The sequence below is a fragment of the Trichogramma pretiosum genome, unplaced genomic scaffold, assembly GCF_000599845.2.
Source record: "Trichogramma pretiosum strain Unisexual culture from Peru unplaced genomic scaffold, Tpre_2.0 scaffold21, whole genome shotgun sequence".
Lineage (NCBI taxonomy): Eukaryota > Metazoa > Arthropoda > Insecta > Hymenoptera > Trichogrammatidae > Trichogramma > Trichogramma pretiosum.
The window spans coordinates 431,875-449,823 of NW_019640940.1; the positions used below are offsets into that span (position 1 = coordinate 431,875).

Here is a 17,949-nt window from a genome sequence, read left to right on the forward strand (position 1 = left end):
GCTTCTTCTCGTTGCTTCTTCAAGAGCGAAATTAAACTTCCTTCTTTTACATCGCTTTCTTCTGCTGCTACTTCGCGAGCTTCTCTTCTGTCTGTCTCTCTCTCTCTCTCTTTCTCGTCCGCGCTGCATATAATATCATACTTCTTCGCGATTGCTTCTTTCTTACTATATACTTTTCGCTTCTCCCCACCTCCTTCCCTTTACTTCTTTTGCTCACGTCCATGCTAATACGCGGCCCTGCGCGACTAATTAACATAAAAATTTCTCTCTCTCTCTCTCTCTTTCGTGGTTTGAAGCTGTTACCATGAAGAAGAAGAAGAAGAAGTCTGGGTGCGCTTCATGCATATGCACATATACGAAGCCCGTGCACACACACTCTCTACTACTACTCTGCTGTGATCGGTTTGTGAAGTTGAAAAACAACTTCGCCGCGCGCGCACGCGGCTGCATATCTTCGCGCTCCTTATATATATACCTGCGCACCCATACACACACACACACACATACGTATAACATTATAACGTGTGTTATATACCGACGAGGTAGGCAATTTTCTGCGAATGATTATACACGACGATGCGCGCGCGGCGTGTATACATATATACCACATGGGCGCTCGGTCGCGGCGATTGACCACTTCGAGAAAATCACACGTTAAGAAGCTCCGAGATCCCAGTATGAGAATATACCACGCATTTTAAGTGTGTCTGTGTTTGCGCGTGTGTATGTGTCAAGCTACGCGAAGTAAAACGCCAGCTCTGATCCTTATATACCACGAATAATGAAGATGCGCGGCGCAGAGCGCCAACGACTTCAAATTGCTTTTTAATCCAGAGAGAGAGAGAGAAAAATATTTCGTAGCTCGACATAAGAGAGGGATCAGAGAGCCGAGACAAATAAAAAGAAAAAAAAAGTATTGTAAAGACTACAAGCAGGGGCAAAATCATGGAGAAACCACGCGCTGCTCGACAGCACAACTACGCGTTCTACTGTAATTCCAGTTTTTATATGTATATAATATAATATATAATTCCTTTTCATTATATAGATCGACGAGAGAGAGAACTGCATATAGCCGCGTGCGTCGTTGCTCCGTATACGTTGTTGTGGTTGTGGTTGGCCGCGTGGTCCCCCCCTGTTGCTGCAGCAGCAGCAGTTGTTGTTGTTGTTGTTGTTGTTGTTGTTATTGTTGTTGTTGTTGTTTACGTTCTGCTGCCCGTCATAACTTCGGTTTTGAAGTTATATGCGAAGTATGCGGCGAAGAGAGAGAAGAGAAGAGCGAAGAGAACAGAAAAGAGAAGAGAGAGAGTGGGAATTATGAATCGGGTAAGCCGTTAATGGGCTCACCTCGCGCGATCTCTCTCAAGCCCTTCATATTATATTTATAATATTGGAGAGGGAGAGAGAGAGAGACGAGAGAATGAAAAATGCGTTATTACACCAAGTCCATTCTCTTTCTCTCTCTTGCTCCTTTCATTCCCGTGCGCCAGTCAGGTCTGCCTCTTCTCGTGCTTCCTTTGCATCGCCACCGTTGATTAGCGCTTCGCCGCACGCCAATTTCCAAGATATAAACATCTTTTGGAATCTGATCTCGGCCTCTCTCTCTCTCTCTTTCTTTCTCTTTCTCGCGCATGAACATGGATGCGCCATTACACACATGCGCGCGTGCGCATGCATAAATACAATAAACAGAAAAACAGAAAAGAGGAGGAGGAGGAGGAGGATGAGTAGGGGAGAAGAAAAAAGAGCAGCATTTATGCTTCGGAGCGGCAATTGGCCCGCCTCGTTCGCCGCTTTCGCGCATCGCGTCTCGGGGACTTCTACTGTTCCATAGTTTCTGCCTGTATACTTCTCGCGAGCGAGCTGCATGCGCACACACGCGAAGTACGAGAGGGAAAAAGAAGCGGGAAAAGAAGAAGAAGATGGGTATGCGAAGTCGCGCGCTCGCGAGCTTCTTTGGGATTCAAGCAGTACGCGAGAGAGTGAGAGAGAGAGAAAGAGATACGAGAAAAAGCCATAAGCACAGCAGCAGTGGAAGGGGAGAGAGAAGTAAGAGAAGGCGAAGAGACGAAGAAGAAGGAGCCGGGCGCCCTCGAGCGCAAAGAAGGCTTCTTTTTCTTTGAAGTCAATAATTACATACATGCGGGCCCTGAACTGCGCCTCGATGAAGAATCAAAAAGAAGAACAAGAAAATGAAAAACAACAACAACAACAAAAAAAGAAAAGAAAAGAAAAAGAAGAGCCAAAATAAATAAATAAAAGGAAAGGGCAAAAATCGACGCCCAAGATTAATAGCGATTTATTTTGAGCCCGCGCGCGCGAGCGCGCTTGACTCTTTTTGCGCGGCAAGCGAGAGAGAGAGCCCCGGTGCTCCGAGTGCTCGGCGCGGCGACTGCAGTTATTACAACTACTATGTAGTATGTAGTATGTAGCAGTAATACTCTTACTACTACTACTACCAGCGTGAGAAGAGGGATGAAAAACGTCGATTATCGGCCGATGCAGCAACGGCAGCGGCGGCAGCAGCAGCAGCAGCAGCAGCCCGTTGTGGTATGCGCGCGGAGGTGAGCTCCGAGAGATCGCGAATCGAATCGCGAATGCAGCAGAAGCAGCAGCAGCAGTATACGTACACACACGCGCGGTATATAATAGCACGTAGTAGTACCACGCATATCGACGATTCGGATCTCCCGCGTGGACAGAGAAGCTGTATAAGGGAAAACCGCCGACGATTTTGTTATTTTTATAAAAATAATAATAATAAAGTAAATAAAAAAACATATACACTGTATTATATGGCTGTAAGGGCTTTTGTTGTCTGCCGTCTCTCTCTCTCTCTCTCTCTCTATTTCTCTATTTCTCTGTGAAAATCAGCGGACTAGAAGAAAACGTTCTCGCTCCTTTTGTTATATATTTTTCGGTATATATGTTGTGCTCCGAATCTCATATATATGTGCCGAAGGGTGGCTGCCGCTACGTTGCGTGCCGTTCTCGAACGCAGCTAGCCCAGCATAATCCACATCGAAGTATTCCGAAAATAAGTGAAACCAGTTGGCCTATATATTATATTCGCTCTCTGCGTTTATTGAGCCTCTCTTTTTCTCTCTGTCTCTCTCTCTCTATATATACTATAAATACTCGTGAGCGCGCAGCGGCTCTCACCGGGGCCCGATCTCCACGATCAGGCCCCGTATGCATGCATGTGTGTGTGCGTGTGTGTATCGAGTCGTTCCTGGAAGAGGATATACAAAGCGCGCGCCCGCGCTCTCGGCCGCCTTGGCAGCAACAGCAAGCAGCAGCAACTCGCACAACAAACATATATATGTACAAGGACCCAATTTGGTTGATGTTGCTTCGTGTTCTCTATGTATACATCACGTGTGTGTATTTGTGTGTTTGTGTACGTGCAGCCATGGTATATTATGGTATACTGCGCTGCGCGCGCGCGAAGTTGTGTGTGATGCACGATGACGAAAGCTGCGCTGCGCCGTGCTCTGCACGCGGCGGCGGCGGCCACTTGCGAGCCGATATATTTAAGAAGAAGAGAACGAGATAGAACGAGAGAGAGAGAGAGAAAGAGAGAGGAGTCGCACAGCGTTCACAGGCCGTGGGACCGATGTTGCTACTTCTCTGCGCTCACGTACACCAATATATATATATACACTACATGCATGTAGAGAGTAAGTTGCATGCGTGTGTGTATGCGAGCCAGCGAGCGAGCGAGCGAATGCGTGTGAGCGCGCGTGTTTGTTGACGTCCAAGTCGAACGACATTCCAGAACGTGAAATGCTTACCGACTACTCTCCATCTCTCTTCTCTCGTTTGCTGCTGCTGCCTTCGCGTGTGTGCATGCGTCTGTGTGTGTGAACGTGCGTGCGAGATATATAGTAGTAGTACACGGTGCATCGGACTTGTATACATACGTGCATACATATACACAGAGTCCCCCTCCTCTTGGGATACCCCTTACGGCGACATTCGATCGGCGGCGTGCATTTGCCAAATTTTCCAACCGGTTAGCTTCTAATTCGCCTTAGCTCTCTCTCTCTCAGCAGTCGAAAATCACTGCTGCTGCTGCTGCTGCTGCTGCTGCTGCTGCGCCTCGAGAAAGAGAGTGAGAGAGAGAGAGAGACTCGGAACGAGCAAAGGAGAGCTGCTGCTGCTGTAGCTGTTCTATCGGCGCGCGCGGTGGTGCCTCTACCTGCCTCCGCTTGCCTACCTTTTTTCGCCGGAATAAAGCGACGCGCACGTATTTCATAAACATCGAGATCAAGAGGGGAAAAATGAGCGCCTCGCGCTACCTATAAACGATCGACCTTCGATTGTGTATCGCAGCGCATCGCGAAAACATGAAAATATTTCAATAAACGAGAGACGACGCTTTTTTAATATTCGATTGATCCGTCGCTCGTTTAGGAGCATTACTTACACTACGGAGCGTTTTATTACATTTAAAATTTGATTGCGTTGGGAAGATGAAAGCTTACAGCATTTAAGATTTAATTGTAATTTAGTTGAGTCAGATGCCGATGGGTTTATGCAATAATAATTTTGACGTGAAACATTTGTATTTATATTCGCTGTTTTTATACTTAAAACTTTAACGGTATTATTAAGAATGTGAAGATCGAGAGTAGAACCCTCATTTTTGTAGTATCGAGAGTAAGGTTTCTACTCTGTACTGGGGGCTACCTTCAGGCCGATAGGCATGCGCCTCAAACGCAAATCGAGCGGATATCTTCATATAATGCCATTTTATTATATTTTTTATTTTATATATAAAGAGAGAGAAAGAGAGCAAGTCGCGAGAAGTTTATATAGGACTCGCAAAAGGGAGTGGCTGTGTAGTTGCGCTTATGTAGCCGACGCCGACGCCGCTGCCGCTGCTGTGCAACGTCGTGTATATACTTACAAATACACAGCTTAACGGACCATCCTATTGGAATTTAGAGCACAAATACCGATCGCGCGCGGCGAAGCTATTCAGCGGTAAACATACCTGCAGCGGCGCGACTCGCTGCTGCTGCTGCTGCTCTCTGCACACTGTACTGCAGTGTAGATGTGTGCTGCTGCTGCTGCATGTGTATGTGCAGAATACGTGTGTCTGCACACGCTGTGTATGTAGCGGCAGCAGCGAGTCGCGCGCGGACAAAATAACACTACATAAATACCCGAGACGACTCTCGGCAGACTCTCTCTTTCTCCTTCCCTCTTTTGCTCTTTCTCTCTCTTTGCACACACACAGACACACATACACACACGCACGCACAGCTTTGGGGCCGAAGTAAACTTCGCGCGGAGCTACAAAATGACGTCGTTAAAATCTTGTACTGCATTAAGAAAATCATTCATCGAAATCAATCAACCTTTAACGCTCTTCACTTTGCTTCTTCAGAGCTCTAGAGTTTCTTCTTTTTTTTTTGTTCCTTTCCTTTTTATTTTTTTTTTCTCGTCTTTCGACGAGACTATTTTTTTCTTTTTTATTCTCAAGCTTACTTCTTCTCTCTTCGCCTCGGCTTAGCTCCTACGTACGTACGCACGCTCATTCGTTGAAGTTCATAATGAAGCTCCGGCAAAACATGTCAGGTATATGACGCGCGAGGATGCGCCCAGAAAGAGAGAAACAGACGAAGTGGGCGTTTTGTTTTCATACTTCTTTTTCTTTGCTTTGTGTTTTTTTTTCTTCATTTTTTTTTTTTTTGCTTCTTTTTGAAGTAAAGCGGTGGCTCGAGCGCGTGCGAGTATTTCTCAAGCGAAGAACTAATCATCAATTTTAGGTGCACGTCCGACTCTAATCGTTCACTTCCGGGCTTGGCACCACCACCACTACCGCACCACGCAACAAGCGCCCCGACGACGGACCGGACTATTATCATTATTGTTATTATCATCATCATTATTATTAAAAGTTATTATACGAGTAACGCGCGCGCACCAGCTGAAAAGGGCTAAAACCCTATAATCATAAATTCAGAGCTTTCGCGAGAGAGTCTTGGCTTACATGTTGTGCGGTCGTTGTTCCTGTGTGTGTAGTTTTTATCTCTCTTACTTTCTTAATTCTTTTCTTTCTTTTTTTACTCCTTTTTCCGAAAGCCACATCGATCTTCAACAGATCGTGACGACGGCGAGGACGACGACGACCATCGCTGCACGCGCGCTTACTGCAAAGCACGAATGAAGTACACGGCTGCGCGCGCTCGACCATACATATATACACACATCCGCATGTGAAGTTAGTCTCGAGGCGGAGAGAGAGAGAGAGAGAAGAAAAAGCAGAAGTCCAGAGAAAACAAGTCTTTAAACAACTACCCAATGCGCATGAATTTCTATCTCTTTCTCTTTCTCTCTCTCACTCGAGGGCTTGGGTTACTTCGCCTGCGCTGCAGATTGTATAAATCATCCCGCCCTCGACTTTCGCTGTGTATTGCGCGCGCCGTGCTCTCCGCCAGCCGCCTCCTCCTCCTCCTCCTCCTCCTCGCTTCCTTTATAACGTCGCGGCGCGCGTACCAATTAAATTCCGTTTTCTTTTGGGCTTCGTTCTTTGGCGCGTTTTTCGTGATGTTGATAATCGGGTTTTGACATTCTTTTCTCCGCCACCGCCGCGCGTATAGCAGCCACTACTGCCACTACTACTGCCGCCCCCCGCGCGCGATAAAAAAAGAGAGGTAAAAAAATTTACGAAAAATGGCGCGCGGTATAGAGAGAGAGAGAGAGAGAGCCCGCGAGTGGAACCCTCCAAGTAAACGAAGTAAACCGTGTGCACACACAAGAGACCAAGTGCATAATATAATACGCGCGCGGTACCTACTCTCTTGTACATACACAGTTTAGTGAAGTTCGTATATATAGCGGCGTACGACGTGCCGTGCGTGTGCACTTCGTTTTCTATACATAGTAGACGCGTATAGTATATAGTATGCAGCTTTGTGGTATGCATGCATGCATGCTGTTCTCTCTCTCTCTCTCGTCGAAAAGTACATGCGCCTGCCAGCTTCGAAGTAAAGAAACCGGAATATCGGATTTCAACTTCAAAACCCATTAACGTCTCGCTTGGGGTTTTTTCAAGTATTTGCTTCAACACCTTGATTTAAGGACAAATAAGATGTTATAGATACGACCGATTCAATAATCGTTAAAAAGCCGGGACAGAGAGAAGACAGGAGTATTATAATATAATAAGGTCGACAAACGACTATTTTGCGTACGCGAGGCTTAACTTCTCTCTTATATACTCCTCTTATATGTGCGTCGCGTCCCGCCTGTCAACGTATTATATTGTGTAAAATGCGTGGCGAAGCACATGCAACATCAGCGGCGGCAAACGCGTATTTTACTTCACTGCACTTCAGCATGCGAAGCAAAAAGTAAACTTGGGCGGCCGGCCGCTGATCTCCAATTCGCAAAGCGCATTAAAGGGTAACGAAGTAAAAGAAGAACGATTCTTCGCCGTTGTTGTTGTTATTGCCGTGTCCGCGAGCAAGCAACCAAAGTCTTGGTCGTCGTTTTTGGCCGCATTTTACGCGCATTCGTTTTACATTGTTGCATGTATATTTCGTGCATTATTATGAAGCCCCCGGACTGCAACTTCGATGCAGCGGTAGCAGCGTGTAAAACGCCACGGCATCGTCGAAAAAGCACGCGTGAATTGAATAAAATGATAAATACGCGCGCGTGTAGAATTCGCTGAAGTATAAAAAACCGAGAGAGAGAGAGAGAATGTGTATAACCGGGAGTATTTATAGTCTCTCTCTCTCTCTCTTTGCCCACGGTCATAAACATATACCCAAACATGAAGCAGCACACGCAGTATACACTGCTGCAGCTGAAGCGACGAATAGAGAAAAGAAGAAGAACGAGAGAAGTAGAGAGAGAGAGAGATGAAGAAGAAGAAGGAAAAAAAATACATAAACGACGACCGACTTCATTCTATACTTCAAGTTACTTGGCGCGCGGAGAGTATCCGGTTTAGAGACGACGACGCTCTGTAGCTAGGCTATATAGCAGAGCTCCGAAGTTCTGTGTGTTTCGCGCGCTCGCGCGACCGACCGACTGGAGCGCTCCCACATCGATGTGTGCTGCAGCCATGCAGCAGCAGCGACTGTACACACATAAAATGCCGTATGGGATGCAGTTGGGAATGTGCTTGTACACAGACGCACACACACACACACACACACGTGAGCGGTATAGTGGCTGAGCGTCGCAGCGTAGGTATGGGTATTAAACAGGTTGGAGCGCGAGACAAAAGGAGAGAGAAAGAGAGAGAGAGAAGCAGCAGGACATCGCGAGAAAGGAGCAACGAGAAGAGAGAGAGACCAAGAGAGAACCACAAAAGGTGCCAGACGCGCGATACGGTGTCACGCCATTAACAACATTATTTGCACTTCATTGTACCTATTACGTTGTTGTTGCTGTTGCTGCTGCTGCTGCTGCTGCTGCTGTTTTCTACCCAAGCGAGAGAGCGACTCGAGAGCAAGATATCCCTCTCTTTTACGCACCTTTTTCTTTCTCATTTCACTTTTCGTCTTTCGTCTCGTCTCGTCTCGTCTCTCTCACTCTCTCTCTTCATGGGCTCGTCTCGTCTCGTCGCCGATCCCGCATTGTGTAAACGCATGTAGGTATACCTTTAAATCGTAAATTTTATGATCTTCGATACTTTATGTGTCACAGCAGCAGCAGCACTTATGCTATACGTGCCCGTGCATACGCGTGCCTCGTCTCGTCTCTCTTCTCTCGATCCTAAAGCATACAAGATGAAAGATTCTCCACGCGCCCCACGTATACATACATGCGCGCGCGTAGTGCCATGATCGTCTCTTGATGATGATGTTTATATCGCAATAAAAAAACGACACAATAAAAGTAGAGGCGAATATATAGGTTTTTACGGTCACGCGCACAGCAGCGATCGCTCTCTCTCTCTCTCTCTCTCTCTCTCTCTCTCTCTCTCTCTCTCGAATGGGCCAGAAGGGGCCCATAAACTACATACAGCACACATGCACACAGGGATGACAATCGATTTTTATGAGCCATCAGTGTCTAGCGCGCGCGCGCGTCATATTAAATATAACCGATAGCTCGCAGAGCTTTGTAAATCCATATAGCGGCAGCAGCAACAATCGAGCAGCTCACCAAGTATATATACGGTATATATACTAAAGTAATGTGTACGGCACACACAAGCACCATCGTATAAGCAACCTGCCGACGACGACGTGAATATAACTACGCGATAGAATGTACATTATGCACTATGCGCTGTGAAGCCGCTGCTGCTATATACAATGGTATATAGTGTATAAAGTACCTACTGCCGCGCGCACTATATATAAAACGCGAGTGTATGTGTGTGTGTGTATTATACATAATGGAACGACTACTACCACTACTGCGAATGAGCTGTGAAATTGAAAAAGTGCGGTAATGCAGCAGGGTCGCGCGCGCGCAACCGGTGCTGCAGCAGCAGCAGCAGCAGCAGCAGCACGCAAAGCTCGACGATGTTTTTTCATTTCTTATTTTTCTTCTTCACAATACACGTACTTCTATTTTATATACATTTTATATACAAAACACCTGTGTGCATAATTGGGGCGGCCACTATTTCTAGTAAAAAAAAAGCTCGATTTGCCTAGCGTTTTCTCGTCATACTCGCACGTGCTTTGGACTTTTGACTTTTGTTACGCATAAAATATAACCCCGTACATATAAATAAAAGTATTATTAAAGGGCGCCACTAAAAAAAAATAAATCTAAATTACGTTTATTGGGACAAGTACGAGAGATGGATTATAAACGATATCGCGCGCCGGCCGGCCGGTATATTATAACGCACCTCGCACGCTATATATTACAACAAACACCACACTTTGCGTCGTTGTTTTAACGCGCGTTGGTTAATGCGCTTGGCACTCTCGAAGACACAATTATTAATCGTTTCATACATATACTACTAGGTGTGTGTATGTGTGTGAGTATATGCATGGAGAATGAAGTAACACAGCGGCGTAAGCGCGGCGGACACGTTGCAACTGCTATACAGCAGCACTGCAGGCTCGTATTGTACACATATAGTAGATTCGCGCGCGCACAGTAGACTGCAGCTCGCACGTGGGCTTTCCAACGCCGGCAGCCAACTTTTATTATTAATGCGTCTAGTGACGCGCCGGGCGCATACACACTCATGCACGTATATAGACACGTATACAGCTCGCCGCCCGATCGCTTGTTGCATTATACACGCGTACACACACGGACGACGACGACGTATTATTAAACGCATACATAGCCTAACGCGCATTATTATACATAAATAACGCGTTCATTTTTTATTTAAAACCAATTTGCAGTCTAATGAGCGTTGTGACTCAGCGCATCGACGAAGCGGCTCTAGCTGCTGCTGTACGCTCCTCTGTGCTTTGGCTGCACACACGCGTACACACATACTACACGTATATACGCGAGGAAGCTGCACTTCATAAATATAATATATTATAAACACGGTCCGAGACGTCGTATTGTACGTGCACCAAATCGATCGATCATCGCTCCGCTGTGTGCCGACGACGAGAAATCCCTCCCCGCCGCCGCCCCAGACAGCAGCACGTCTTCTTTTTATTTATTTATTTTGTTTTCGCTCTATTTTCCTCGCCGCTATTATCGTCGTTTCAACTTTCATAAATCCTTTATAGACCAACCTAATTACCGGCAATTATAAATAGTAGCTGATAATGACATTGCGTATAATGCAATAATAATAATAACGAATTTATTATTCCCCGAGACGACCGAGCGCGCGAGCGAACGAACGAGAATGAGCAAGATCCGAGATAATAAATAAACAACAACGAAGAGCAATGTACATAATACGGTACAATACGCTTGTTTACGAGCCAACGCGCCGATAATGAATAACATACACTCGTATATTGCTGCGGTGGTGGTCTTTCGATCCTCGCCGCCGCCAAGCGCGGAGCGGTTGGCTCTTTCGTTGCGTTTCGTATACTTCATTTTCTGCTTATGCTGCTGCTGCTGCAGCTCGATGATGTGCAGTAAAGTTTCGACGTTAATTTCGTGCGTCGAAGTTATCTCGCGACGCCGCTCGTGCTCGGGCGAGTTTCGAGCGAGCTGCAGCGTGTGTGTACGCGTATATTATAACATATAATATCTATAAAACGAAGTGCGTTCGAGGGCCGTTAGCGCGAGCCCGATCGTTATTAAATATTAATGCACATTTGAAGTTCTTGCGCGCGCGCGCGTTCACTAACGCTCGTTTTACTCACATTTTTTTGGGGAGACTATACGCGCGCGCGCATCGATTTATCTACGATGAGAGCGCGAGATAATTTATGGCGCATTATACACTCGGCAAGGGCCGAGGCAGCGGCGCTCTGCCCAGCTCGCGGGTTCATTTGGATTTTTTGTCGCCTTCTTTCTCTCTTTCTCTCTCGCTGAAAACTTATCATAAAATACGTAGGCGTCCCGTATATATATATACGAGAGAGGATGGTCGTATATGGGACTGCGTAGAAAGACAGAGAGAACTCGGTAAGCCGCGGAGACGATTGTAAAATTGTCGATTATCGATTCTTTTTGCCGAGCTATATTAACGATCTATTGTAAAGCTCTCGCTGTGCATACGCGTGCGGACGAGTATGATTTTTTTTTTTTTTTGCAGCGCCACGAATAATCGATGATAATTATCGAGGCGCCTATACAAAAATTGAAATAAACGACCGAAGCGCGCGCGCGCGGGTATAAAACGTAAGGATAGATCGAGATAATTGCGAAAATGAAAATTCACCCAAAGAGATTCACCTATGCGTGTACGTATAAATCCCAACGCAGAACGTGCCCAGTCCCAGCTCGGCGATTCTCATTTGTAAAATCGCACGCTGCATTATAATAACGTACTACGTGTTGTCGATGATTCAAAATGTTATACAAATTGCGCACAGTCAGGCAGAGATATGTGAAAAAAATTATAATCACACGCAAACAAGAAACGAGACCGTGAACCGAGGTGTATAACTCTCGCGCGCGAGTTCGTGTGCGTAAACGCCGAGTAGGTATATGGACTTATTATACATTTTGTTGATACATTCTCTTATCGGCCAGCCGCACCGAATCTCTGTACGCGAGAAGCGCGCGTATGTGTGTGCGTGTGTACAATAATATATATACCATACCGATAAATCCCTCGGGTGCCGAGAATGTTTATACGCATGTATACCGTACGCTGTATAAGCACTCGGAAATAAGCTCAATAACAAACTATTTGTCAATCCTCAAGCTGAAGGCAATCGTACGTATGTGTATGTATATTTGCGTATGTTTACAAGTGATTTTCGGTGATTCATATTACATACGATACTCGACGCGATTAGAGAGGCGCGCGCAGCAAACGATTCTCTCGCTTTTGCCCGAGAGCGGCGAGCTTCGAGAGGGTCGAGCGAACGATTGATGTTGATTTTGGCGCGCACGCCTCCCGCGCTTTAACACGATTCAAAAACAATAATTGCGATAAGTTGCGAATTGAACGAGTGACACAATTATCAATTGCTTTATCGAGTCGAGGGGCAATTAATCACGCGATGGGGATACATATTGAGTGGAAAAATAATCAAAGGAGTCTCAATCCTACTGTTGATGATTGGATTCACTTGAGAGATTTATAAAGATTCTAATAGTATAAAATAAAAATAGTATAGTAAAACGAGTACTCACCATTAGTTTTTTTCTGTGACGATGACGACGACGAATCTTTCAATTGCGGCGGGATCGGAAACGACGTGTTTTGACCGTAGCACAGATGCAAACAGTTCAACATTAACAAGATCGCAAACAATCCCAGCAGCACGTTCAATGTCGAGGTGTGACTGTACGTTTTTTCTGCTCTCTTCTGCGGCGGCGGTCGATCGTCCTTGTAACCCTCGTCGTCTTCATTATCGTCGTTGATGTCTCGACGAAGCTCCTCGAGCGTCGTCGGCGGGCCCTGACGCAATCTCGCCAGCTGCTCGGGACTGAGTCGCTCGAAGCGCGGACACGTCGGACGATGCGGATACACGGGATAATTGTTCTGCTGCCTTCTCGACTTCTGGCACTCGCAGTAGTGATGATTGTCCGTGCTCGTCGTCTGCTGACTGAGACGCAGCCGAATCTCGCCCAGATCCTCCTCCAGCTCGGGCGACAGCTCCTCAGAGGAGCTTTCCTCGTCCTCGAACGCGTCAACGGGCCTGGGACCCTCGATTTTCGCGTCGGTCTCTCTGGATCTCGTTCTTCTGGCCGGCATCCTGCTACTGCTGCCATCGTGATAGAGTGAGCGAAGCATTTTCGTTTATTTTGCTGTTTTTTTTTTCAAATTTTATTTTTCGCCGTACGTCGACGATCACCGATTTTGCAACGGCGCGTCTCCGTGTTGTTATCGTGTCGATTCACAGCACTCGCAACAGCTCCTGCTCATATTTTTCGACTATTAGCGAGTCCTAATAGTCGATTTTCCGGGCGGCCTTCCTTGCTCCGGGGCGCCAAAATTATCGTCTCTCTCTCGATCGGGGTGGATAGAGCTTGCAGCGAAGTTTCTTCACTCTGTCTCTCACTCCCCCTTTCTTCGGTTAATTGCGATCGGTTAGCAGCAGGCAGAGGTCGATGATACCGTAGACAGGACGATTACAGTGATAAGAAAGTTTCTTTGGTGGTTTGGGTAGATGATTTCGTCGCATTCTGTAACAAGAAAGTGAAAGCTCAGTATAAAAGACATTCGTCGCACATTGAAATTATAATTTCATGTTGTTATGTTATTTCTTAAAACGTATATTTTCGTAATGAGAGTGATTTATTTATATTTTTCTGTTTTGCCAATAAACTCGCGATCAATTTGCTCTCGAGCGACGTTCGTTGTATATATATTTTATACATATACCGATATTTACGCCGCATTACACACCGACAACAAGCTTATCATATTTTTGTAATTCTCTCTTTCCCTTTTTTTCTTTTCTTTTTTTTTAAGCAATAATACCAGTTCACGCTAGTCGACGCGCGCGCGGACACAAGCGTATTTACTCTTTTTCTCGTATTCTCTTGTCCTTATCTTAGGCACCGGCGGAGAACCGATATAAATATATGTATACACGTGCACACACACGCGCACGCACGGAGCATTTCTCTTTGAAAGTATGAAGAAATCCATGCATCCGGTTCGATACGCCGCAGTTCGAATGCAACTCGTAGCTTTATACGTATATACGCGCACACACACAGGCGCAATCGACTTCCGTCGTCTTCCTAATGCGTATAAACGCCGAGTTGTTGCTGTTGCTGCTGCTGCAAGTGTGTATAGCTTTAATTATGAACTCGCAGCCTGCGTATACACATGTGAGTGTGTGTGCGCGAGTAAACAGATTTGCTAAATAGACGCGGACGCGAGAGAGAGAGCGAGAGAACGCGGTGAGGCAATAAATAGCAAGGTAATGTTGGTAATAGGATTGTATGAGGGAAAATTAGAACGTGTGTGCGTGTGGATATATACGACAGGCGATAATTTAGAGCTGCACAAGAGAGATAAAGAGAAAGAGAGAGAGAGAAAAGGGGAGGAAGAAAGAAAGAGAGTAAAAAAACAAGACTTGTATACAGTGCTAAAGCCACAAATGCCCAAGCGTATAATACGCGCGAACGGATTATGCACGTGGTACCAATAGCAGCAGCAGCATCAGTAGCAACAGTATTAGTCGTAGAAGTAGTAGTAGTAGTAGTAGCAACTGGGCAAAAAACAATAGAACGCATGAATGAGTTAATAAAGCTCGTGTTCTGCGCTACAGGTCGTGTGCGTACGTATAAATCGTATAATCTTTCGCGCGGGCGAGAAAGAGAGAGAGAGATATAGAAGTACACACAAACACGATCGCTGGATGGACGCGGAAAAAGGAGAGAGAAGAGCGAAGAAGAAGAAGACGCGATATGTGCGCGCCGATGAACTTGACGATGAAAACACAACGGAAGTAAGTAGTAGTAGTAGTGGCGGTAGTAGTACTAGTAGTAGTAGTAGTAGTAGTAGTAGTAGTAGTAGTAGGAGCACAACTGCAGCAACAACTTCGCGAGTATATAGCGCGCGCGCGATGACGCAGAGTAAAACAAATCGCGTATCTATAGGTGTGTGTGTGTGTATAACTCTCGGAAGACGCCGGCCGCGTATACTATACTCATTCAGCTTTAGTAGAAATTTCATTCATTAAAAAGTTTTTTTTCGTACGATTTTTTTTCTTCGTCGATGATAACGCTATGTGTATTCGAACACGCGCGGCAAGTTGTATAATCATGAATGAAATTACGATTTATTTTTTTTTTTTCGCGCTGACCGCAAAAGCACATCGTCGTCGTCGCCGTCGTCGTCATCGTTGTCGCATTTTTTTCCCCCCGAGCTGTTTGCGTGTGTAACACACAGTGCAGCTTATCAGATATAGGCACCGCGGGAATAAATATATAACGGCACTGACTTTGTTGCGAGAATAAAATGTATATTTATTCTGCAGGCGCATATTTGAAGAAACGTTGATTCAGAGAGTCTCGACGATCCGAGTGTGCGTTACGTACGACGCGCGAATGAAAATCTCCGTCGCGTACGCACCGAAAGGTGAACCGTCTCGTAGTCGCGCGAAGTTGAAAGTCGCGCAAGTATCCGAGAGAGCTACACGTGGAACCAGTTTAACGACTTTCAAAAAATCACTTCTCGAGCCACCACTACTGCTGCACTTTTTTTGCACCGAGATAAAAGTAGAGTAGTATACGTATTTTACGTACATACGAGAACACGCAGAAAACTACTTCGATACGTTTGAATCGCTTAGTCGGATTTCGATTCGCTTTTACATATCTCGCGTAAACACTGACAGCGATTGGAAATGTACCAAGTATATATATAATCTGTCGTAGCCCTCCTTGCCTTGATTCTATGGGGCAATTATATACACGCGTGTACACGAATGATGTTTATGCCGATGCGCTCGCGCGTCGACGTGTGTGTATAGTCTTTGATTCATCATCTTCCGGTTGTAACGCGCGAAATGTTTGTTTAACGAAGTTAACAGAACGACACACTCGCTTTACTTCAATTTTTTTTTGTTATCTTATCGTCACCAGCCAGTGTGTACAGCGTACTGAGAGTAATAGAGAGAGAAGGAAAAAGATCGTAGTTACGGTGCCAACGTAATAATCATTACATTTCCTTACGTAATAAAATTCGAGCTGACTACGGATCATACACCATGGATGTCGTGCGTGCGTGTGTTTTTGCTGGAAATTTCAATGTACGCGTCGCGTGTATAATTTCAATTGCAACACACGTATTTATGAAGAATGCGGCAAAAAGATTGACCGAAACTTATCGCGCGCGCGCGCGAGCTCTCTCGCGTGTCTTTCATTATTCATGCGTATAACGCGCGCGCGTATCAATGAAAGGCGGGCACGTAAGTGTATTCGTTATATCGTTGCAATTCTGCACATAATCGCGTGTGTATATTATTGTATACGCGAATGGAAAAATATCCGCTCGATGGATGCAGTCGCGTATTACATATATTTGGGTTCGCGCTGCTTATAATAATCGCGATGACATTTCGACGAACTTGAATCGTGCGTACGTGTACGTATACGTATGTATTGAGTTATAAAATCGCATGCGATATCTTTCGTTGCACATTGGGAAAAAAACAAAAAAAAAAACAAAGAGAGAAAACAAGAATAAAAGGGGGAAAAGTATATATACAAATCAATGAAAGCTTTCGTATATAAAAACGCAATCGAGAAAATGGAAAACGGTTTATTTTGTGAAAATACGTGTATACGCTTTATCGAAGACCACAGTTTATTACTCGACGCACGCGCGTGTGTGTGTACGTTGGTGCAATGTGTATTGCGCAGCAGCGAAAAAAGTACCTCTTCGATTTCGTTTCCTTACGACATTCGTTTGCGTTCGCCGCGTGCACGCGCGCAAAGGCAAAAGCTTGCGAACCACGGTCGAAAAAAATAAAGCACCAGAAGCAGCAGCAGCAGCAGCAGTGTATACGAGAGAGAGAGAGAGAGAAACGAACGAGAGAAGCACACACGGAGAACGCGCGACACGCGTAAATATACAGAATAGATTCAGTCAAAGGAAAGAGAGCGAGAGAGAGAGGAGTCAAGAGCCCGAGCAATAAAAACGTCAACGCTAAGTAAAATGGCTGGTGAAGAATCCAGCAGAGTATGAAATTGGTTTGCGGATTTTTCGACACCACCGCACGACGTGTGCGCGCTATATAAAATATATAACACGAAGCTCGCTGAGTACATATTTCTATATATGAGCAGCACACATACATATAAGCGATAGTTATAATATCTTTTGGTGTTAGTGTGCGTGCGTGTCCGTACAAGAGCGTGAGCTTTTACGAACATCGCACGTTCTCTTCTCTTTCTCTTTCTCTCTTTCTATGTTTATAGCTTTATGTATGTGTGCGCGCATGACGTACCCGTATACGTGTGTGTGTGTGTGTGAACATGTTTACGAGAGCTGCCTGGCGTGGGTGCATTCTGATACGGCCGCAGCGCAGCACCACAGGCTCTCTTTTGCTCGCTCGTTCGTTCGCGAGCTAGCTATATAGCGAGGCGCGCGCGCGCGCGAAGCAGAAAGAGAGACGAAGAGAGGAAGGAAGTAGTCATTAAAAAGCCAAGTCGGAAGTAAATTTCAAGGATGTGACCATTACGTTATGATGCACGTCCGTTCGTAAATTTATATAAATGTACGTGAAACGCTACGAATTTTCATGCTGCACACAAATGGTGTGAGACAGAAAGAGAGAGAGAGAGAGAGACAGACAGATTAAACGCCGCACGAGCGAGTCAGCGAGCTTAAAATGTGTGGCGCGGAGTAGATAAGAGCCCCGTGGCATAGGCTCGCGCGGCGCGGCCCGCAACGAG

The 17,949-nt window shown here is 45.7% G+C and overlaps 1 protein-coding gene across 4 annotated transcripts in view; it reads right to left on the bottom strand.

Annotated features, from left to right (window-relative positions):
• LOC106653735 (insulin-like receptor) overlaps window positions 1-17,949 on the bottom strand; it is a 128,184-nt gene that overhangs the window by 38,110 nt on the left and 72,125 nt on the right. For all 4 annotated transcript variants that reach the window (XM_023457866.1, XM_014373274.2, XM_014373272.2 and 1 more), the window contains one exon: window positions 12,724-13,719. In XM_023457866.1, coding sequence (XP_023313634.1) covers window positions 12,724-13,327 — 604 coding nt within the window. In that variant the 5' untranslated portion in view covers window positions 13,328-13,719. The remainder of the gene's footprint in view (window positions 1-12,723; window positions 13,720-17,949) is intronic.